The following is a 24,560-nucleotide window of genomic DNA, read 5'->3' as shown; positions in this document are numbered from 1 at the left end:
TTTTTTTTTTTTTGAGACTGTGTCTCTTCTCTGTTTCCCAGGCTAATGTGTAGTAGTGCACAATCTCAGCTCATTGCAACCTCCGCCTCCTGAGCTCAAGTGATTCTCCCATCTCAGCCTCCTGAGTGATTGGGACTACAGGCAAATGCCATCATGCCCAGCTAATTTAAAAAAAAATTTGTAGGCCAGGGATGGTGGCTCACGCCTGTAATCCCAGCACTTTGGGAGGCTGAGGCAGGCGGAGCATGAGGTCAGGAGATGGAGACCATCCTGGCCAATGTGGTGAAACCCCATCTCCACTAAAAATAAAAAAATTAGCTGGGTGTGGTGGCATGCACCTGTAATCTCAGCTACTTGGGAGGCTGAGGCAGGAGAATCACTTAAACCCAGGAGGCAGAGGTTGCAGTGAGCCGAGATCGCGCCACTGCACTCCAGCCTGGCAACACAGTGAGACTCCATCTCAAAAAAAAAAAAAAAAAAAAAATTGTAGAGACAGGGTTTCTCCATGTTGCTCAGGCTGCTGTGGAACTCCTGGGCTTAAGCAGTTGGCCTGCCTCAGCCTCTCAAAGTGCTGGGAATACAGGTATGAGACACTGCCCCCGACCAAAAATAACCTTTATTGAAGTGAACATATATACAGAAAAGTACACAAATCACGAGGATAAAACTTGGATTTTCAAGTAAACATACCCATGTAACCAGCAGAATAGAGTTGAAACAGAATGTTACCAGCACCCTATCTGCACTTGTACCTGCCTTCGAGTCTGGAAAACCACTGACTTCTGTCAGGACAGATTTATAGATTTTTGCCTGATTTTATGCTTCATATAAATGGAATTGTACAGTATATCCTTTTTTGTGTCTGGCTCCTTTCATTCAAAATTATGTAACATTCATCCATATTGTTGTTTGTAATTTATTCATTCTCACTGCTGTATAGTATTCCATTGTATGAAAATACTACAATTTAGTAATTCATTCTACCATTCAGGAACTTTGGGGTAATTAATAGATTTTGACTATTGCAAAGAGGGTTGCTATAAACATTCTTGTTTTTGCGGGAAACATAATGTACACAATTCTTTTGACTACATACCTAGGAGTGAAACTCCTGGTTCAAAAATATGCATATGTCTGGCTTTAGTACATACTGCTCAGTAGCTTTCCAAAGTGACGGTACCAATTCATACCCCCACCAGCAATGACTGGAAGTTTCAGTTGCCTTAAATCCTTGTTAGCATTTGGTAGTCTTTTGTCTGTTTTGTTTTGGCCCTTCTGGTTGCCCATATAGTAGAATGGCATTGTGGTTTAAATATCTACTTAAATTCGTATATTTGCTTTTGTGAAATGCCTAAACAAGTCTTTTGCTCTTTTTCCTATTCTGTGGCCTGCCTTTTTCTTATGGAATTGTAGTTCTTTTTAAATCTTGGGTGTACATTTTTAAATTACCTTCTGTGACTTGACTCTTCACTCTTTTTTTTGAGACGGAGTTTTGCTCTTTTCTCAAACCCATGACCTCAGGTGATCCCCCTCCCTCAGCCTCCCAAAGTGCTGGGATTACAGGTGTGAGTTGCCGTGCCAGGCTTACTTTTTCATGAAATATTTTAAAGATATATCCATATTGTTGCATGTGGTTATAATTTCACTAGCCTATGATGTACATTGTTTGAATATATCATAAAGTATCCATTTTCTTATTGATTGACATTTTATTGTTTCCAGATTTTTGCTGGCACGAACGACATTATGGGGACATTCCTGCATGTATATGTGTATAAGAGTTTCTCTCATGTGTATACTTAGGAGTGAGGTCACTTAGATCATAAAGTATGTGCATGTTTAACTTTCTAGGTAATGCTGTTTTCAAAGTGATTATACCAATACATACCCCTACCAGGATCATCAGACTTCTTAACTTTTGCCATCTAATGGATATAAAATTATCTCATTTTAGTCTTTCCTATTCTATGAAATATTTGTCTTTTGCACATTTTTACAAACTGGGTTATTTTTCTTATCGATTGGAAGGAGTCCTTTACATGTTCTAGATCCTGTCTTGTTATATGTGTTAGAAATAACTTCTCAGTTTTTGGTTTGTTATACGTGATCTTTTTGTTTCCCAATTTTATTAAAAAGAAGTTCTTAGAGATAATTCACATACCACAAAATTCACCTTAAATGTGTTCAGTTGTGTTTTTTGTTGTTTTTGTTTTGTTTGTTTCTGAGACAGAGTCTGGCTCTGTCGCCCAGGCCGGAGTGCAGTGGTGTGAACTCGGCTCACTGTAACCTCTGCCTCCTGGTTTCAAATGATTCTCATGTCTCAGCCTCCTGAGTAGCTGGGATTACAGGTGCACCACCATGCCTGGCTAACTTTTAAAAATATTTTTAGTAGAGATGCGATTTCACCATGTTGGCCAGACTGGTCTGGAACTCCTGACCTCAAGTGATCTGCCCATCTCTGTCTTCCAAAGTGCTGGGATTACAGGTGTGAGCCACTGTGCCTGGCCGGTTCAGTGGTTTTTAGTACATTCACAGAGTTGTGCAGTTACACCACAATCCAGTTTTAGAACATTTTTGGTATCCCCGAAAGAAACCCTGTAACCCGTTCCTTCTCCCCCAGTCCATGGCAACTACTAGCCTTATCTCTCGCACACTCTCTTTCTCTGTGTGTGTGTGTGTATATATATATATATATGGACTTTTTTTTTTTTTTAGAGTCTTGCTCTGTCGCCCAGGCTGAAGTGCAGTGGCACGACTTCAGCTCACTTCTGCCTCCCAGGTTCAAGGGATTCTCCTGCCTCAGCCTCCCGAGTAGCTGGGATTACAGGTGTATTTTTGTATTTTTAGTAGAGGTGGGGTTTCACCATGTTGGCCAGGCTGGTCTTGAACTCCTGATCTCAAGTGGTGCACCCACCTCGGCCTCCCAAAGTGCTGGGATTACAGGCATGAACCACTGCTCCTGGCTTCTACTTTATATTTCTTTTTTTCTTTTTCTTTTTTTTTTTTTTTTGAGATGGAGTCTCGCTCTGTCGCCCAGGCTGGAGTGCAGTGGCCAGATCTCAGCTCACTGCAAGCTCTGCCTCCCGGGTTCACGCCATTCTCCTGCCTCAGCCTCCCGAGTAGCTGGAACTACAGGCGCCCGCCACCTCGCCTGGCTAGTTTTTTTGTATTTTTTAGTAGAGATGGGGTTTCACCGTGTTAGCCAGGATGGTCTCGATCTCCTGACCTAGTGATCTGCCCATCTCGGCCTCCCAAAGTGCTGGGATTACAGGCTTGAGCCACTGCGCCCGGCCTACTTTATATTTCTATAGATTTGCCTATCCTGCGTATTTTTAAAATTTTATTTATTTTATTTTTTGAGGCAGTATCTCTGTTGCTCAGGCTGGAGTGCAATGGTGCAATCTCAGCTCCCTGCAGCCTCAACCTCCCGGGTTCAAGTGATCTTCCCTCCTCCTTCCCTCGAGTAGCTGGGACCACAGGTGTGCACCACCACGCCCCAATAATTTTTGCATATTTTGGTCGAGATGGGGTTTTGCCATATTGCCCAGGCTGGTCTCAAATTCCAGACATCAAGCAATCCACCTGCCTCGGCTCCCCCAGGTGCTGGGATTACAGGCGTGAGCCACAGTGCCTAGCCTATTCTGGGTATTTTAATAAACAGAATCATAGAATATATGACCTTCTGTTTTTATCTCCTTTTATTCAGCATAATGTTTTCAGGTTTCGTTCATGTCGTAACATGTATCTGTACTTCATTCCTTTTAATTGCCAAATAATATTCCATTGTATAGGATATACCACGTTTCCTTTATCCATCCAGTGACGGACATTTGGCTTGTTTCCACTTTTGGCTCTTATAAGTAATGCTGCTATGAACATTTATGTACAGGATTCTCTGTAAACATGTTCTCATTTCTCTTGGGTATATACCAAAGTGTGAAATTTCTGGGTCATATGGTAACTCTGTTTAATCTTTTGAGAAACTGCCAAATTGTTTTCCAAAGTGGCAGCAGCATTTTCCGTCCCCACCAGCAATGTCTGAGGTTCCAGTTTCCCCACATCCTCAACTAGACTTGTTATTGTCTCTCATTTTTATTCCATCCCATACAAAGTAGGTATGAAGTGGTATGTCATGGTTTTGAGTTGCATTTTCCTAATGACTAATGATGTGGAGCATCTTTTCAAGTGTTCTCTCTCAAGTTTTTAAAATAAAAATTTGCAAACATTCAGAAAACCTGAAAGAATTGTACAGAGAACATTGGTGTGCATCATCTGGGCGCGGTGGCCCACGCCTGTAATCCCAGCACTTTGGGAGGCCGAGGCAGGCGGATCACGAGGTCAGGAGATCCAGACCATCCTGGCTAACATGGTGAAACCCTGTCTCTAGTAAAAATACAAAAAAATTAGCTGGGCGTGGTGGCAGGCACCTGTAGTCCCAGTTACTTGGGAGGCTGAGGCAGGAGAATGGCGTGAACCCGGGAGGCGGCAGAGCTTACAGTGAGCGGAAATCACGCCACTGCACTCCAGCCTGGGCGACAGAGCGAGACTCCGTCTCAAAACAAAACAAAACAAAACCAAAAAACAAAACATTGGTGTACATTTCAGCTAGATTCAATTATCAACATTAAGCAGTGTATACATTTGTATTACTTGTACTTTCTCTGTATATATATGTATGTGCACATCTATACACATGTATATCTAACTTTTTGCCGAATTATTTAAACCTTATGACACTTTGTAGATCAACTTACATCTCTTAACCACATTCTTCTACATACCCACAATAGCAGAATTATATGTAAGAAAATTTAAAATTTCATCACTCATATTCATAGATTCATATTCAAATGTCAATTGTCACAAGGTTTTTTTTTTTTTTGTAACATTTTTTTTCAAAGACCAGAATCCATCCAAAATTCACAAACTGCATTTGGTTGTTGCATCTTTTAGTAATTGCTGACAATCAAGTTTTAATTTGGTTGGAACATCAATCTTTTCTAGTTAGTCCTTTTCTGTGTCTCATTTAAGAAATTCTTTCTAACCTTGCAATTACAAAGATATTTACCTATATGTCTTCCAAAAATTTAAATTGTTTTGCACTTCTGACAAAAATGTAGTATAAATTAGGGATTCAATTTCATTTTTCTCCATATGAACAACCAAATGTCTCAGCCTCCTCTTTTCCTCAGTAACATATAATGCTGGCTTTCCTATGCTGTATGTGTGTGTTGGTCAACTTGTTCACATTTGGGCTAATTCCATACTGTATTAATTACAGCTCTAAAATACATATTAAATTTATTAATTTAATATTAATTGAATTCTTAATTTAGTTTATGAATATTAATTATAGCTATAGCTTTGAAATAAATATTGATATCTGGCAGAGCAAGAACCATCATTATTCCCTAAGTCATTACCATCACAACTTTATTCTTATTCTTCAGGAGTATTTTGATTATTCCTGGCCCTCGTCAATTTCTGTAAAAAATATAGGTGTGAGCCATGTGTTTCTTTTCAGTCATTTTGGTAACTTATTCTCCAGATATTTGTCTGTTTCATCTAAGGTCGCAGTTGGCTGGCATCAAGTTTTTAGGGTATTAACAATAAATTTATTCTGGATCTGTAGCTATTACATGTTTTTTCATTTTTAATTTTATCATTGACTTATCTTTTTTTTTTTTTTTTTTTTTTTTTTTTTTTTTTGAGACGGAGTCTCGCTCTGTTGCCCAGGCTGGAGTGTAGTGGCGCGATCTCAGCTCACTGCAAGCTCCGCCTCCCGGGTTTACGCCATTCTCCTGCCTCAGCCTCCCGAGTAGCTGGGACTACAGGCGCCTGCTGCCACGCCCGGCTAATTTTTTTTTGTATTTTGAGTAGAGACGGGGTTTCACCATGTTAGCCAGGATGGTCTCGATGTCCTGACCTCGTGATCCGCCTGCCTCCGCCTCCCAAAGTGCTGGGATTACAGGCGTGAGCCACGGCGCCCGGCCTGTACTTTTTTTTTTCATAGAGGGGGGCTTCGCCATGTTGCCCAAGCTGGTTTCAAACTCCTGGACTCAGGTGATCCATCTGCCTTGGCCTCCCAAAGTGCAGGGATTATAGGCATGAACCACTGCGGCAGGCTAACATCCAAAGTATTTTGTCTTAAAAGATCAACTTTTACTTTTTTTTTAATGGGTTACTCCTCTTACAGTGTTATCTCTTCCCTCTATTCCCTTAGGGTTTAATCTGTTATGTTTTAATGTTTTAAACTGAGTGTCCAGTTTATTAACACTCAGTCTATCCTTTAAGATACAAGCATTTAAAACTACAAATGTCTATTTGCCACTTTCTCTGCCTGTCTCTTTTTAATTATAGAATATTTCAAACATATACAAAACTGGACAGCATAACAAACCCCCATGCGTCCATCAGCTAGCTTGCGAAGCAAGAGATTTGAATACAAAAGAAATGATCAATTCATCTTAATACTGACCCACTCCCTTCTTGGCACCATATTATTTTTGAGACATTCTCAGACATCAGTGCATCCCATGTTTTGATATAATATTTTCATTACTATTTACTTATAAGTGTTTTATAATTTCTTATTTACAAAGTTACTTAGAAGTGTTTTTATAATTTCCAAAAGCATTGATTTTTTGTGGGGGCATCATTTTGAATTGACTGCTAATTGTATTGTGTTCAAAAACTAGGGTCTATATTAAACTGTTTTTTTTTTTTTTTTTTTTTTTTTGAGACAGAGTCTTGCACTGTCATCCGGGCTACAGTGCAGTGACTCGATCTCAGTTCACTGCAAGCTCCACCTCCCAGGTGGAGCTGAGATTACAGGCGCCCACCATCACGCCCAGCTAATTTTTTGTATTTTTAGTAGAGACAGGGTTTCGCCATGTTGGCCAGGCTGGTCTCGAACTCCTGACCTTGTGATTTGCCTGCCTTGGCCTCCCAAAGTGCTGGAATTACCGGTATGAGCCACCGTGCCTGGCCTAAACTAACTCTTTTATATTTGTTGAGACAGTGCAGTTCTATTTCAGGAGTCAGATACTTTATGTCATCTAAGTATGTATTATAAAAGCTGTATCTATACTAATATTTTTGTCTGCTTGATCCATAGTTGAAATCTTCTGTTATGATGGTAGACTTGTCAAAACTTCCCTATAGTTCTGTCATTTGTTTTTAACAAATCTGTTTTGTTAGGTAGGTAGCAGTTTCAAATTATACAATTTGGGTGATTTAAACCTTTTTTCATTATAAAGTGACTCATTTACAATACATTCTATCTTAGAGACCATTTTAGCTGATGTATAGCTACTTTAACATTCTCTTGGTAGTTTCTACCTATGACAAGTTGAGCGTCCCTAATCTGAAAATCCAAAATGCTCCAAAATCTGAAACTTTTTAAGCACCAACATGATGCTCAAAGAAATACACCTTTTCTGAGTTCTAAATGTTATATAGCACATAGAACTGGATTTGTTGTTGTTGTTGTTTTGTTTTTGAGACAGAGTCTCACTCTGTCACCCAGGCTAGAGTGCAGTGGCATGATCTTGGCTCACTGCAACCTCCACTTCCCAGGTTCAAGCAATTCTCCTGCCTCAGCCTCCCAAGTAGCTGGGATTACAGGCACATGCCACCAGGCCCAGCTACTTTTTGTATTTTTAGTAGAGACAGGGTTTCACCATGTTGGCCAGGGTGGTCTCGAACTCCTGACCTCAGGTGATCTGCCTGCCTTGGCCTCCCAAAGTGTTGGGATTACAGGCATGAGCCACCACACCTGGCCTAGAACTGGATTTTTATTTTTTTATTTTTATTTTTTGAGATGGAATCTCCCTCTGTCACCCAGGCTGGCAGCATCTTGGCTCACTGCAAGCTCCGCCTCCTGGGTTCAGCCATTCTCCTGCCTCAGCCTCCTGAGTAGCTGGGATTACAGGCGCCCTCCACCAAGCCTGGCTGATTTTTTGTATTTTTAGTAGAAACAAGGTTTCACCGTGTTGGCCAGGATAAACTTGATCTCCTGACCTCATGATCCGCCCGCCTCGGCCTCCCAAAGTGCTGGGATTACAGGCGTGAGCCACCGCACTCAGCTAGAACTGGATTTTTAAATCCAGTAAATATTTGGTAAATTTAGTACATCCCATGTATTTCAACTAGTAGTAAATTCGGATTTACTTGTCATATCTTCTTTTGTGTTTATGTTAGACTTATTTTTCTAATTTGGCAGTCCCCAACCTTGTTGGCACCAGGGACTGATTTTTGCGGAAGACAATTTTTCCACAGACAGGATTTTTTTTCTACGGACGCGGGCCGGGGCGGGCATGGTTTTGGGATTAAACTGTTCCAGCTCAGAAAATCAGGCAGTAGATTCTCATAAGGAGCACGCAACCTAGATTCCTCACATGCGCAGTTCACAATAGAGTTCGTGCTGCTGTGAGACTCTAATGCAGCAGCTGACCTGATAGCAGGCGGTGCTCAGGCAGGTTTGCTGCTCGCCTCCTGCTGTGCAACCAGGTCCAGAACAGGTCAGGGACCCGCAGCCCGGGGGGTTGGGGACCTCTGCTGTGTTGTTTCCCCTGTTGTTCTTGCTGCTACTAAATTGATAAAGCTTTCTTTATTTTCCCTCTACAACTTTGGAAGTTATACATTTTATTTTGATTCTTTTTTTTTTTTTTTTTTTTTTTTTTGAGACGGAGTCTTGCTCTGTCGCCCGGGCTGGAGTGCAGTGACCGGATCTCAGCTCACTGCAAGCTCTGCCTCCCGGGTTCATGCCATTCTCCTGCCTCAGCCTCCCGAGTAGCTGGGACTACAGGCGCCCACCACCTTGCCCGGCTAGTTTTTTTTTTTTTTGTATTTTTTAGTAGAGACGGGGTTTCACCGTGTTAGCCAGGATGGTCTCGATCTCCCGACCTCGTGATCCAGCCGTCTCGGCCTCCCAAAGTACTGGGATTACAGGCTTGAGCCACCGCGCCCGGCCTATTTTGATTCTTTAGTAATTATGCTAAAAACTACAGCTTCCATACTTAAAGCCTAAAGTTAATTAAGATCCTTATACTCTGCTCCCAAACAAATGGAAAGCTCTTAGAACATTGTAATTCTGATCACTGAACTATTGTTTTCCGCATTTTTTGTTTTTGTTTTTGAGACAGGGTCTCGCTCTGTTGCCCAGACTGGAGTGCACTAGGGGAATCAATCATAGCTCACTACAGTTTTGAACTCTGGGCTTAAGGGATCCTCCTGTGTCTGCCTGTCAAGTAGCTGGGACTACAGGCATGCCACTGTGCATGGCTAACTTTATTTTTTTTAGAGACCAGGTCTCACTATTTGCCCAGGCTGGTCTCAAACTCCTGGGCTCAAACGATCCTCCTGCCTTGGCCTCCCAAAGTGCTGGGATTACAGGCGTGAGCCACCATGCCCAGCCGGTTTTTACTCATTTTTTAATATGCCTCTAAAGCAGACATTATTTATCATGGTTTTCTACAGTTCATATTGGGTTATATTTGCCCGGATCGTCATCAGTCTTTTTTGTTAATCACTGTCTATTATGTATCGCTTCTTCCTTCTTTATTCAATTTTTAAAAATCATGTGGCACATATTTCAGTAGGCTTTTCAGTGAGGGTCTATTATCCTAAAGTCTCTCAGTCTTTGAAAAGTCTTTAGTTCACTTTCCTTCTTGGATGATAACTAGAAATCAAATTCTAGACTGACAGTTATTTTTCTCTATTATTTTGAAGCTACTGTATTGTCTCTGATTTCTATGGCTGATATGGAGAACTTCTACCAGCAGATTAGATTCTTGTGGGCAAACTTTCTTTCTGGTTACTTTAAAGCTTTTTCTCTTTATCTCTGTTGTTCTGCAGTATTATTTTTATTTATCCCTGGCTCACTGCATTTCCTAAATGTGAAGATTCACGTCTCATTAATCATTTTCAGCCATTATCACTTTTAATATTGCCTTGCTCCTCTACTCTTGATTCTCTCCTCCTAGAACTTCTACGGGACATACGCTGGATATTCTCATTCAATTTTTCATGCCTCTTAACCCATATTTCCCATCACTACTCCATTCTTGCTAATTTACCCAACTTCAATTTATAGTTTATTCATTCTCTAATTCTCTGTCCTAATATCTTCATTAAGTTAATTTCCAGTACAGTTGTACCTTGGTATCTGCAGGGAGGTGGTTCCAGGAACCCTTTGACTACCAAAATCCACAGATGCTCAAGGGCCCTATATAAAATGGTGTCTTTTATGGTGTTTTTTGTTTTTTGAGACAAGGTCTCATTCTGTTGCCAGGCTGGAGAGCAGTGGCTCAGTCACGGCTTACTGTAGCCTTGACCTTCTGGGCTCAGGGAATTCTCCCACCTCAACCTACCAAGTAGCTGGGACTATAGGCACGTGCCACTATGCCTGGTGAATTTTTGTATTTTGTGTAGACAGGATTTTGCCATGTTGCCCAGGCTGGTCTAGAACTCCTGGGCTCAAGCAGTCTGCCCACCTCCATCCCCCAAAAATGTTGGGATTACAGGTGTGAGCCACCATGCCAGGCCTGGAGTAGTATTTGCATGTAACCTATGCACATCCTCCCGTATACTTTAAATAATCTCTGGATTACTTATAATATCTAATACAATATAAATACTACGTAAATACTTGTTACACTGTATTTTAAAATTTGTATCATTTTTATTGTTGTGTTGTTTTTTCAAATCTTTCCCATCACATTAGTTGATTCTGAAGATGCAGAGCCCATAAATATGGATGGCCAGCTATGTTGTACTTCTCATTTCTGAAAATTCTATTTAGTTTCCAAAGTTTGTTTCCTTCTTCTAAATATATTTAATTTTAAATATACTTTATTTGTAGCCTCTGCTTAATAATTCTATTATCTAAAGTCTTTGGGGGTTTAATCTTTTTCTTTTTTTAATTATACTTTAAAGTTCTAGGGTGCATGTGCACAATGTGCAGGTTTGTTACATATGCACACATGTGCCATGTTGGTGTGCTGCACCCATTAACTTGTCATTTACATTAGGTTTATCTCCTAATGCTACCCCTCCCCGCTCCCCACAATAGGACCCGGTGTGTGATGTTCCCCTTCCTGTGTCCAAGTGATCTCATTGTTCAATTCCCACCTATGAGTGAGAACATGCAGTGTTTGGTTTTCTGTTCTTGCCATAGTTTGCTGAGAATGATGGTTTCCAGCTGCATCCATGTCCCTACAAAGGACACAAACTCATCCTTTTTTATGGCTGCATAGTGTTTCATGGTGTATATGTGTCACGTTTTCTTAATCCAGTCTGTCACTGATGGACATTTGGGTTGATTCTAAGTCTTTGCTATTGTAAATAGTGCCGCAATAAACATACGTGTCCATGTGTCTTTATAGCAGCATGCCTTATAATCCTTTGGGTATATCCCCAGTAATGGGATGGCTGGGTCAAATGGTATTTCTAGTTCTAGATCCTTGAGGAATCGCCACAGTTTTCCACAATGGTTGAACTAGTTTACAGTCCCACCAACAATGTAAAAGTGTTCCTATTTCTCCATATCCTCTCCAGCACCTGTTGTTTCCTGATTTTTTAATGATTGCCATTCTAACTGGTATGAGATGGTATCTCATTGTGGTTTTGATTTGCATTTCTCTGATGGCGAGTGATGATGAGCATTTTTTCATGTGTCTGTTGGCTGTATGAATGTCTTTGAGAAGTGTCTGGTCATATCCTTTGCCCGCTTTTTGATGGGGTTTTTTTCTTGTAAATTTGTTTGAATTCTTTATAGGTTCTGGATATTAGCCCTTTGTCCGATGAGTAGATTGCAAAAATTTTCTCCCATTCTGTAGGTTGCCTGTTCACTCTGATGGTAGTTTCTTTTGCTGTGCCAGAAGCTCTTTAGTTTAATTAGATCCCATTTGTCAATTTTGGCTTTTGTTGCAGTTGCTTTTGGTGTTTTAGACACGAAGTCCTTGCCCATGCCTATGTCCTGAATGGTATTGCCTAGGTTTTCTTCTAGGGTTTTTATGGTTTTAGGTCTAACATTTAAGTCTCTAATCCATCTTGAATTAATTTTCGTATAAGGAGTAAGGAAAGGATCCAGTTTCAGCCTTCTACTTATGGCTAGCCAATTATCCCAGCACCATTTATTAAATGGGGGTTTAATCTTATTGCCTTCGGACTCTTATGACAAATTGTCTCCTTGCATGTTCTATTATTTTGAATTGTCATCCCAACTTCATTGGGGTTTCGTATGTGGATATCCTGTTCAGTCTGAGTTAACATGCAACAATCTAGAAATTGTTTCCTTCTGGCAATTGCCCTAGAAATACTTTTCATATTAAGTTCACAGGATTCTCAGACCACACAAGTAGTATAAATTTGAATCCCAAACTGGTGAGAAGGTGGGTCCATGGTGATAAATTCCCAGGAATGACTTTTATTCTCTGTACCGTGAGTCCAAGCTAACACAAGTACTAGAGGGTGGATTTTTGTTTTAATCCTTTCATGGAGGGTGAATGTCTTTAAAGGTCCTGGCTTTGTATGGGGATCTCAATCCAACTTCTCACCTTGTAGGGGGCCTAAGACTTCACCTCTAGTGTCCTTGCATGACCTTTAAAACCCAAGCATACTGGTTACAGAGACCAGGGACTGTCTTTATGCTCAGGCAGTCACAAAGCATAAACCACACACCATACTATTGTTAAATTTCCTCTTTAGGGCTCTGCCCAGGCTGGAGTGCAATGGCACCATCTCAGCTCACTGCAACCTCCATCTCCCAGGTTCAAGCGATTCTCCTGCCTCAGCCTCCCAAACAGCTGGGATTAGTCACGCACCACCATGCCCAGCTAATTTTTATATTTTTAGAAGAGATGGGTTTTCACCATGTAGGCCAGGCTAGTCTCAAACTCCTGACCTCAAGTGATCCGCCTGCCTCAGCCTCCCAAAGTGCTGGGATTACAGGCGTGAGCCACCACGCCCGGTAGAACCTTGATCTTTTAAATGTGAATTTTGGATATTTCTATTACCTGTAAGGAGAGAGGTGGAGAAGATGAAGGTAGAAGGGAATACTGAATAAATAACTCCTGTGTACTAGCTCTCAATACATGAGATGTTTGATAACAGACATACAAAACAAGTCATGTTAATAGATGAGAAATTAAAGCTCAGAAAGGTTAAATAATTTCACTAAGGTCACCATGTACTATTACACCCGAATTCACAGTTGAAATTAACTAGATAAATCCATTTTCATTCTGGACATGGTGGTGTATGCCTGTAGTCCCAACTATTTGGGGGGCTGAGGCGAGAGGATTGCTTGTGCCTAGGAATTCATGTACAGCCTGGGCAACATAGAGAGAAACTGTTTCTAAAAATAAATAGGCTGGGTGCAGTGGCTCACGCCTGTAATCCCAGCACTTTGGGAAGTGGAGGCAGGTGGATTACTTGAGGTCAGGAGTTCAAGACCAGCCTGGCAAACATGGCAAAACCCCATCTCTACTAAAAAAACGAAAAATTAGCTGGGTGTGATGGTGCATGCCTACAGTCCCAGTTACTTGGGAGGCTGGGGCAGGAGAATAGCTTGAACCCAGGAAGCAGAGGTTGTGGTGAGCTGAGATCATGTCACTGCACTCCAGCCTGGGCAACAGAGTGTGAGACTCCATCTTAAAAATAAATAACTTTGGGAGGCTGAGGTGGGAGGATCACGAGGTCAGGAGATTGAGACCATCCTGGATAACATGGTGAAACCCCATCTCTATTAAAAATACAAAAAATTAGCCGGGCATGGTGGCACGCACGTGTAGTCCCAGATACTCGGAAGGCTGAGGCAGGAAAATCGCTTGAACCTGGGAGGCGGAGGTTACAGTGAGCTGAGATCGCGCCACTGCACTCCAGCCTGGGCGAGAGAGAGACTCCATCTCAAAAAATAAAAAAAGTTAACAAATAATCAATTTTCTTCCCTCTACACCAGAGGTCTGCAAACTTATTCTGTTAAAGGCCAAACAGTAAATAGTTCAGGCCTCATAAGCCATACGGTATTGGCTGCAACTATTCAGTTTTACTGTTGTATCATTAAAGCAGCCACTGAAAAGTAAACAAATGAGCATGACTGTGTTCCCGTAAAACTTTAAGGACATTGATATTTCAATGTCATATAATTTTCACATGTAACAACACTATTATTACTTGGATCTTTTCCCCAACTATATAAAAATATAAAACCCATTGCTAATGCATGGGTCTTGCAAAAACAGCCTGGAGTTGACCCATGGGCCGTGGTTTGCTGACCCCTATCATACACTGTAACACCTCCTTGGAAGTACACCTCTCTAATGCCTTTGTTCCAAACAATACTGGGTTGGGAAATACATGGAAAAAGGAACATGAGAGACATCATTTTTTGTGCTCTATAGGTGATTGAGGGGTTTCTGCTACATAGCTCCCTCAATTTGTGCTGTAGCAACATGTAGTTAAGATCCTTAATTGTAAGTTCATTTAAGTAAGATGTTTTTTTCTTTCTTTTTTTTTTTTTTTAAAGACAGGGTCTCACTCTGTCACCCAGGCTGGAGTGCAGTGGTACAACCACGGCTCATTGCAGCCTCGACCTCCCAGGCTCGAGATCCTCCCACCCCAACCTCCCAAGTAGCTGGGACTCCAAGTGTGCACCACTATGCCTAGCTCATCTTTTCTTCTTTTTTTTGTTTTTTGAGACGGAGTCTCGCTCTGTTGCCCAGGCTGGAGTGCAGTGGCCGGATCTCAGCTCACTGCAAGCTCCGCCTCCCGGGTTTACGCCATTCTCCTGCCTCAGCCTCCCGAGTAGCTGGGGCTACAGGTGCCTGCCACCTCACCCGGCTAGTTTTTTTCTATTTATTTATTTTTTTTAGTAGAGACGGGGTTTCACCGTGTTAGCCAGGATGGTCTTGATCTCCTGACCTCGTGATCTGCCCGTCTTGGCCTCCCAAAGTGCTGGGATTACAGGCTTGAGCCACGGTGCCCAGCCTTTTTTATTTTTTATTTTTTATTTATTTTTAAAGATATGAGGGGGTCTCGCTATGTTGCCCTGGCTGGTCTTGAACTCCTGGACTTAAGCAATCCGCCTGCCTCAGCCACCCAGAGTGTTGGGATTACAGGTGTGAGCCACTGTGCCCGGCCTGAATTATCTTATTGTAAAATTTCCTTTAATGCTTAATAGTTGATGTTTAGTAAGTGCTAACTAAATATTCACTGATAAACATTAATCAGATGCTGCCAAATATTGTCTTTATTCACAGATGATAATCAATGGGCACAACATATAAGCAGTTACAATGAAAAGAGAAGCAATATAGCAGTCAGGCTATATGCAGGATTTAACGACAAAATAATCACTTTTAATTTAGTATAAGGGACAATTTAAAAAGCATTTCTTGGCCCTATCATTTCGGTTCCAGTAGTTAGTGTTTGTATGTGAATATTAAGTTTGACTTTCCTTTCTCCCATAGAACCACTTTGGTGATCTGGATGGTGGCCACTACACTGCTTTTTGCAAGAATTCATTCACCCAGGCCTGGTATAGCTTTGATGACACACGAGTCAGTGAGATTCCAGATACTTCCGTTCAAAATGCTACGGCGTATCTCCTGTTCTATAGCTGCCAGCCCTTTTCCATACCAATACAAAAGCATTAACAGCCAGGAAAATGGTGTTTCCTGAACACTGCAAAACAAGCAATCAGCATCTGGTGGTAGAATTTTGCTTGGTCATTAAACTTGTAGAACTTACTTGCATTATTAACATTTTTATGCCTTGTGGGCATGTTATGCAACCTTTTATCTTAAGATAAGTCTGTCATCCAGAAGATGGGTCCTGGGTCACTTAAAAAGGCAGTGTGAATATAATACAGTGCTAATGGATGGAGGCCTTCAAAACACTGCAGATTATATAGCGAGTTCAGGTTTCAAAATTTGGCGTTTATCAGAAAACATCTCTTAATTATATATATTCAACAAATTATTTTCCAAAGATACTCATGAAGCTAAACAAAAATAATTTTTGTTCAAATGGCTCTGTGAGTTTATGATTTGAATATATCTGATACAATAATTTAGCCAAGAAGTGGTCTCTTACACTAACTGAAAAACATGAAAAGTTGTCAGCTTCACAATTTGAACCCAATCCTTTCATCTTCTCCTTGAGAGCCTGCTAATGGTGGTATCTTTCTGAAGCACTTTTAGAATGTTATTTTTGTATGGAGTGTTTTACTGACTACATAGGTAGCAACTGAGTCCCTCGGTTAAATAAGTTATAAGCTCCTTTAACCCTCTTAATATATCACTCTGTAAAGATGTCATTTACAATGCAGTTCACTTTGCAATCATGCCTGACTCCCAGCATTTTTTACTTTAATATTTAGAATGAATATTCTCAATATATGAGAATACTAATCTTGAAAGAATGACTCTGGGTGTTATTATATAGCACGTGTGTATATAAAATCTATGGTTTTACTGTCCCATATTTGATAATACAATATTAAAGACAACACCCACAGGGTTGTAAATTATTTTTCTCATTAAGATTTTAATGTAGCTGTAAATGAAATTCTCATTTTTAAAAAATTAAAGTTTCCATTTTATTTTTTTAGAATAAAGATTTAGTGCACAAATACAGCCCAAAGCCAACAGAAAAATCGCTTTGCCCTGTCATTTCCCTAAGAAAGCACTGAAGTTACTCAAAATAGGCTGAAAGAAAAAAAGCAATCCTCTGAGTTCTAGGTTTCACAAAAGGACGTGTTAAACTATGTACATCGATTTGATGTGCAAGTATGCAATAAATATGTACACATACATTCCTATCTGCTTTACATCATTCTAGAGTATTCATAGTATATCAAGATGGGATTTAGAAATGTGAAAAGGCCATAACAGTGAAAAGGAAAAAAAAAAGATACAATGGTTTTTAGACCAGTAGAATAATAATGCTTAGCTAGTTAATTATTTTAACTTTGGAGCAGACTAAAAAAGTTGTTTTGAAATAAATGGTACCTGTAAGTGATGCTTACTGCAATACTTGTTAAATGTTATTTGTCAGCACTGACCGGAATTATATCGTGCTAGTAACACAGCTCCCACTGTCCTAGAATTCCTCTAATCGGTCAGCTATAGCTACCATTATCTTGATAAGCATTTCAAGAGTTGTGTTGCTGAGCCTTTTAAAAGATAACTAGTTTATAACCTATGTCTCCTTATGTGGCTACATCAGTTACTCGTGGTCCCAATGAAGTATAAAAGAGGATATAAGCTGCTGAAGATTTCACAGAAGAAACGGAGATATCAGAAACTTCATGATCATCAAACTTAAACCACCGTTGTCTTGCTGCATTTTTACAATAGGCTGTGTAGTGGCCTCCATCCAGTCCGCCGTAGTGATTCTGTGCCAAACAAGATAGAAAAATCAATTCAATTTCAATTGTTTAAAATATGCCAATAGTTTCAAAGCTTTATGTTATTCTTACTCTTCCATGAGGTAGGAAACCACTTGAAACTTTTTTTTTTAACTTGCTTTGAAACAAAAAGTCTTCAGTTCAAAGAGATACTTACTGAAACAGAAAACAAATTATATTTCTTCAAATTGTTCTTTGGACCAATAACATACTGTGACAAGTCAAGGTTTTCTAACGGGAAGTCCACAGATGTCTGTAATTTTTGTTTCCACCTGCCATCGTAGGAAAAACTGCAGAACAAAACATTACAATTACACTGACAGAGGAAGATACCGGGATGAATCCTCATTCATTAACATCCAGGTTTTTAGCCAGGACCATAAAATCCATTTCAAATACAAAGACTTGGAATTTTAGTAGTAGAGGAACCTGTTAAAGACATTTGGTTTCATTTCCATTTTACAAACAAGAAAACTGAGGCACATGGATATTTAATGATGTGCCTAAGGTCAAACAGCAAGAATGGTAGAGGTAGGACTACACTCTGGTCCAGTTACAACTGCTACATGAGTCTTCTACGAAGGTAAGACCCACATGTTTATAATGCTGATCACCACAAAAGAAAGAATGAGAGCTGCTCTTGAGTGAAGCTTGTACTTCAGAGGAAACTAGAGCCAGGAATTGACAGTAGGGAGACTACCGACTAAAATCGTGCCATTCAATCCATTGTTCTGGCATATTCTGCTCCTTTAAACATTAAAACAATGATATCTTAGTTGGTGTAATATGGTTATTTCAGAATTTTCTAACTTTTCAACATTAAAAATTTTAACAAATGTGTAATCACTTATAGCATGTTTATACTTCCACAATCCTCAAATAGGACAATGGAAAAAACTTTACACAAGAGAAATCTGAACATGTAAATGTTGAAATTAACATAAGGAACTAAGAATCTCAATACAAGATAATACATTTTTAACAGAAATGCTTTTTTTGACAAAAATTACAGCTCTCAATAAAAAAGTGCAACTTCCTTTAAAAAGTTTTTCAAAAAATCAACTCAAAGTTCTTGAGTTACATGGATTATGTGAAGACCAAAGAATCAGCAAAAGATCTGGTTCGTGTTTTAGAACGCTTGTCATTATTCCTTCTATTATAGGACTAGATCTGTTCCATCAATTGGAAAAATCTGGACAAAATTATCTCTGCACTTAATGGTATCATTAACATATTTTATTGTTAAAATACTTTAAAAATTATAAATTTCATTTAACACATAACTAAGTCTGTTGTGCTCTAGTCTGCTGTTTGTTACATTTCATGTGCTAATTTGCGTTTGAATTATACTGTAACATTTTTATATATTTTCACTTGATGCTTTGTAATTTAAAATTATATCTGAAATGCAATATTTTATTTTATAGAAACTGAGTCATAAGGAATTACATGAAATGGTGGTACTGTCAACACTGAGGTGAACTAAGTCTCATTTCTGCTTTATTTTCCTAGATCTACTGTAACCAGATAATTGTCCTCTGTTATGTACCCATGACAGGCAGTACAACAAGTATAAATTACACAGGACTTAAAATTCCTTCATTTAATTTCACTGAACAGGAAGAAAAACTCCCCTTTACCGTTTCAGATGCACCAAAAGTACAGGTGGTAACTTCCAGATTTCTATCTTTTTTAGAGAATCCCGTCGAGCTCTGCAATGACTGCAGTAAAATCTGTTGTTATCTGTGAGTTTTTCTTCTTTGGAAAATAATCTAAGGCAATCCTGGCAGAAAAAAACAAGTAGCAGATACCCGTTAATTCGTTTCTTCAATACTGTCAGAGAGCACCTATTTAGTTAGTCATTCTGCAGGCACCAGTGATTCAACACCAATCTACACAAAAGAGTTCCTGCCTTCCCAAAGCTTGTGATCTAGTGAGGAGCATAGACAAGTGAACAATGACAGCACAGAGTGTGGTGAGTGCTACCTACAGTGTGTTGTGATAGGACCCAGGAAAGCCCCTAACCTGGTCCATCAGGGAAAACCTGTTGGAAGAAACGACATTCTGGAGGTACTTTAAAACTAAAGGTATCAACAAGCTTTTAGATAAGAAACATTGTTGATACATGGAAAACAGGATATTTATTTGATATCCCCATGTAAAGCAAATGCTTACCAAAAGTATGCCTAAGTTAGTCAACAGACAACTCTCCAAATTAACTTTTAAAACTTTTTAAAAACATTAACAATCCTGAAAGAATATTTAATAAAGGCATCTTTAAAAAAGAAATTTCTAATTCTTTCTAATCTACATAGGCCTAATTATAAAACAGAATTTATATTGAGTTTTGCCAATAACATTTTTTTTTTGTTTGTTTTAAGACGGAGTCTCGCTGTGTTGCCCAGGCTGGAGTGCAGTGGTGCAATCTCGGCTCACTGCAAGCTCCACCTCCCAGGTTCATGCCATTCTCCTGCCTCAGCCTCCCAAGTAGCTGGGACTACAGGCGCCCACGGGGTTTCACCATGTTAACCAGGATGATCCTGATCTCCTGACCTCGTGATCTGCCCGCCTTGGCCTCCCAAAGTGCTGGGATTACAGGCGTGAGCAACTGCGCCTGGCCGAGTTTTACTGATAAAATGTTTATAAGGGTAAAGACCAGAAATAAATTGAATAATATACATGTCTATATCCATAAAAACAGCATTTTTATCCAATACATCATTTTCTCTCTATCTTAAACTTACCTGTAATGTACATTTACTTGTGGATGCTAGGGGCAGAGACAAATACATGAAGGCCTCAAATGTCCTAGACTTTTTGTGACAGGTGAGGCACTGTACTGTAGATTTGAATTGACCCTGAAAAAGTGCAACAATAATAGACTCATTGAGCTGCTTGTGTTTCTGCCAGGCATGTTCTGCAGCTTTAAAGTCATCAAGATGTTCATTATTTTCTTCTTTATATCTCTTCCGATTATCAGCCTGGAAATAAGATTATTTAAGCTCTATATTAGTATCTCAAAGACAACATTTAAATAGAAATTGAAAGAACAAAAGTAAATACAAACACTTTGCAGATTTAGAAACACCTGTAGTTCTCATAAAGGAGTTCTGATCTTATTGAGTGTGGCAAAAAATAATTCTAGCCAAGAATACCGAAAAAACCCACTTTATCAGAAGAATGTGACTTGTTGAAATTTCCCAAATTTTTATTTAAGAAGCTGAAAAGGGCCAGATGTGGTGGTTCACGCCTATAATCCCAGCATTCTGGGAGGCCAAGGCAGGAGGACTGCTTGGGGTCAGGAGTTTGAGACCAGCTTGTGCAACACAGTGAGACCCCCATTTCTACTTAAAAAAAAAAAAAAGAAAAAAAGTTTGGTTTTGAGAAAAGATATCTCATATATAGCTGGGAACTAGGGCTACAACTGGACGGATATAATTTTGTTGCCCTAGCCTCATTTTACATATATACACACACACACACACACACACACACACACACACAGATATTTTTGTGTAGGTGTATATATCTGTTCAGTGGTTAAGAATGGTGACCCCAAAAGTATGTGAGATAAAAAGTGCTAAAAAGAAGTTGTACTACAGAAATGGAGGGTGGTCACTGATGTATACATACATGCCTTTATAACTAGTAACATGAGTCATTTGGTTACATGGATTCTTTTTTTTGAGAAAGAGTCTCACTCTGTCACCCAGGCTGGAGTGCAGTGGTCACTGCAATCTCAGCTCACTGCAACTTCCGCCTCCCAGGTTCAAGCGATTCTCCTGCTTCAGCCTCCTGAGTAGAACACAGGCGCATGCCACCACGCCCAGCCAATTTTTGTATTTTTAGTAGAGATGAGGTTTTGCCACGTTGGCCAGGCTGGTCTCAAACTCCTGACCTCAGGTGATCCACCAGCCTTGGCCTCCCAAAGTGCTGGGATTACAGGCATAAGCCACTGTGCCCAGTCGAGTAATTCTTATTTTAGAAGGATGTATAAGAATAAAGGCATGTGCCACTTTCAGCAAGGGACTAGGAAAAAGAAAAGAGTAAGGATATGTACAATAACATATACATATTATATATGTGAAATTATTAAAATATACAGTAAAAATGCTGAAACTATCATCTTTTATAAGATCATTTATGATTTTACTTTCACATACATGTGGGTCACAAACTCCAATAACTATTGTAACATTTGCAAATTTCTCAGCAATACTGCTTGCTAACTAGTAAATGCCAGCTGTACATGCTTCAAACACTGCACTTACCAGTGTTTCATAATTCTCTCCCACAGCCACTGTTTGAATGAACAAGTGCTGGGCTATCACCAACTAGAATTTTAAATTGCTATGAAAATAATAAAAATACAGTGCTACTGAGCAACCCTAAAGAGTCTCTGCAACTTAGAAAAATCAAATTTCTTACTTTATTTAGATCTTCATGGAGACCATCCATTAGGAACAGAAGCAATTCTTGTGAATCTTGCTGACTGTATCCTGCAAACTGGTCATTGATCTTCCCAATGGTGATTTTAAAGTCTTTTGGACTGATATATCTATACTGTCCTGTCCACAGGGCTTTCATGATTATACCAAATTCTTCTGCTACTTCACCTTTATGCCCCAACAAATTTGACCTGTGCAAATAAAAGTTACAAAAGACAATAGGAAGTTTAAAAGTTCAGCAAGGTACAGTGGATTCTTGATGTCAACATGAAATTATTCACATACTGTAGCCCTACACCAAAATGCTTGCTTATTCACAGGTTTACCACCAGATTCACTTCAAAGATTCCAAAATTCAGGTGTTGCCAAAGTAACAGGATGAAGAGATGGGGCCTTTACAGAGGTGCTAAGGCCATGAGGGCTCCCCTCCCTGGAGAATAGGATTAGGTGCCGTTATTAAGGGGCTTGACAGGAGGAGGTTGTCCTCTTGCCCTTCCACCTTCTACCATGTGAGGATGCAGCAAAAAAGCTCACCAGATACCGGCACCTAGATGATGGCCTTTCCAGTCAAGAACTAAGAGAAAATAAATTTCCATACTTTACAAATTACCTAGTCTCAGGTATTTTGTTATAGCAGCAGAAAACTAATGGACTAAGACAGTAAATATAGTTAGATCATCCTTTTAGCATTATAAAGCATCATTATTTAGGATTACAATGCAAAAAGTATGACATTTATTTACCTGTTAATATCATCCTGATAACAGTTTCGGTTGAAATAATCAGCCAAATGTGGAGCATTACATAGGCACTGCAATATTGAGTTCATATAACAAGTATTTCCTAAGTTACGAAGTCCAGTAAGAGCTGGTCCAGAACCTCCAAAAACAGGATTGAGGTTCCGAATCTGAGAAGCAGAAAGCCTTGAGATCTCAGCTTTAGGATAACATGTTGGCCTGAGGAAGAAAAAAAGGATACAAGATGTCTTAAAATGCTGAGTATATGAAATTAGGGTTCTATACTATAAATGGCGGCCAACTGTAGCACCTGTACCACAGGCATTTTGTAAACAGTTGATAGTTAACTCATAAGATGCTGGGCCTTCCAAGACATTTGATATTTAGGTTAACATTAGTCATATGACTAAGGTCTCTCCATGAAACACATACCTTTAACCTCTGAATGTGGATCATGGTTCTTAGAGACACCATGAGATAGATTATCTCGCTTCTCATGAACTAGGAGCTCTAGTAGAGAAGGCTCTTTTCAACTCCTTTAAATGATCCTTGGAAGTTTGGCATTATCAAATGTTTGAACTCACCCAGAATGCCAAACAAGGAAAAATTAAAAAACAACAACAACAACAACAAAAAAAAAGGTGGCCAGGTGCGGTGGCTCACGCTTGTAATCCCAGCACTTTGGGAGGCCGAGGTGAGCGGATCACCTGAGGTTGGGAGTTCGAGACCACCCTGACCAACATGGAGAAACCCCATCTCTGCTAAAAATACACAATTAGCTGGGTGTTGTGGCACATGCCAGTAATCCCAGCTACTCGGGAGCCTGAGGCAGGAGAATGGCTTGAACCTGGGAGGCAGAGCTTGCGGTGAGCTAGAGATGGTGCCATCGCACTCCAGCCTGGGCAACAAGAGTGAAACTCTGTCTCAAAAAATAAATAAATAAAAAAATACCGTGGAGTAGATATCAAGGGAAGCAGAGGTTATTTGGGTACTATTACTTAAATTTTAGAGTGTTGACTATCCACGGACGGCTAGTCAAAAAATACAGTTTCAGCTGGGCGTGACGGCTCACGTCTATAATCCCACCACTTTTGGGAGGCCGAGGAGGGCAGATCACCTGAGGTCAGGAGTTTGAGACCAGCCTGGCCAACATGGTGAAACCCTATCTCTACTAAAAATACAAAAAGTAGCTAGGCATGGTGGTGGATGCCTGTAGTCCCAGCTACTCAGAAGGCTGAGGCAGGAGAATCGCTTGAGGAGGCAGAGGTTGCAGTGAACTGAGATCAAGCCACTGTACTTGAGCCTGGGTGACAGGGTGAGATTCCGTCTCAAAAAAAAAAAAAGAAAAAAAAATTCCTTAGTTGCACTAATCACGTTTCAAAGTAGCCACAAACCATAGTGGACAGTACAGACACAGAACATTTCTATCACCACGGAAAGATCTGCTGGACGGTGCTGGGGCAGAGAATGCCTTCTAGACTTCTGTAATATGGGGTTTTTTATTTATATGTGGAACTACTAGAACTGCTGAAGCATAAGGAAAATCTTAACTGATAGGTCTTTTTTCTTTTTTCAACAATCCTTAATGTTCTTCCACCCCTAAAAGTATACTAAGGACAGATTAAACTATATTTCAATCAGCTCTTCTTTACATGCACTCAGGTGCATGTACTCATGTGTGCTTTTTCTGTTCAATATACATAAATACATGAACAGCAAATGATAGTCCTTAAAACACTATCAAATTAACACACTTTACTAAGAATGATGATTCAAGAAGAAATTAAATCTCACTAGTTATTATAATGAACCCTAAAATCTGTAACAAGATTAACAGAATTTTTAAAAGCTCCTTCGAATACCTAGCAGGGTAAGTTCTCAGGAGGAAAAAATTTCAACTTTCTTAGGATGTGTTACTAAGGAGGCTTAAAAGACAGCCTAATTAAAATTCCTTAGCAAATA

General features: G+C 39.8%; 2 protein-coding genes across 4 annotated transcripts in view; one reads left to right on the top strand and one right to left on the bottom strand.

The window, feature by feature from the left end:
- The window catches only part of USP50 (ubiquitin specific peptidase 50), a 46,483-nt gene extending 30,731 nt beyond the window's left edge, over positions 1 to 15,752 (top strand). The window contains exon 7 of the mRNA XM_038009978.2: positions 15,474 to 15,752. Coding sequence (XP_037865906.1) covers positions 15,474 to 15,659 — 186 coding nt within the window. The 3' untranslated portion in view covers positions 15,660 to 15,752. The remainder of the gene's footprint in view (positions 1 to 15,473) is intronic.
- The window catches only part of USP8 (ubiquitin specific peptidase 8), a 76,848-nt gene continuing 67,518 nt past the window's right edge, over positions 15,231 to 24,560 (bottom strand). For all 3 annotated transcript variants that reach the window (XM_008016625.3, XM_073012172.1, XM_008016626.3), the window contains 6 exons: positions 22,605 to 22,817; positions 21,842 to 22,052; positions 20,158 to 20,394; positions 19,054 to 19,196; positions 17,571 to 17,703; positions 15,231 to 17,401 (listed from right to left, as the gene is read on the bottom strand). In XM_008016625.3, coding sequence (XP_008014816.1) covers positions 17,216 to 17,401; positions 17,571 to 17,703; positions 19,054 to 19,196; positions 20,158 to 20,394; positions 21,842 to 22,052; positions 22,605 to 22,817 — 1,123 coding nt within the window. In that variant the 3' untranslated portion in view covers positions 15,231 to 17,215. The remainder of the gene's footprint in view (positions 17,402 to 17,570; positions 17,704 to 19,053; positions 19,197 to 20,157; positions 20,395 to 21,841; positions 22,053 to 22,604; positions 22,818 to 24,560) is intronic.

The sequence above is a fragment of the Chlorocebus sabaeus genome, chromosome 26 (genome assembly GCF_047675955.1).
Source record: "Chlorocebus sabaeus isolate Y175 chromosome 26, mChlSab1.0.hap1, whole genome shotgun sequence".
Classification (NCBI taxonomy): domain Eukaryota; kingdom Metazoa; phylum Chordata; class Mammalia; order Primates; family Cercopithecidae; genus Chlorocebus; species Chlorocebus sabaeus.
Note: the sequence above shows the minus strand (reverse complement) of the source record. Positions and strands in the feature narration are given on the sequence as shown.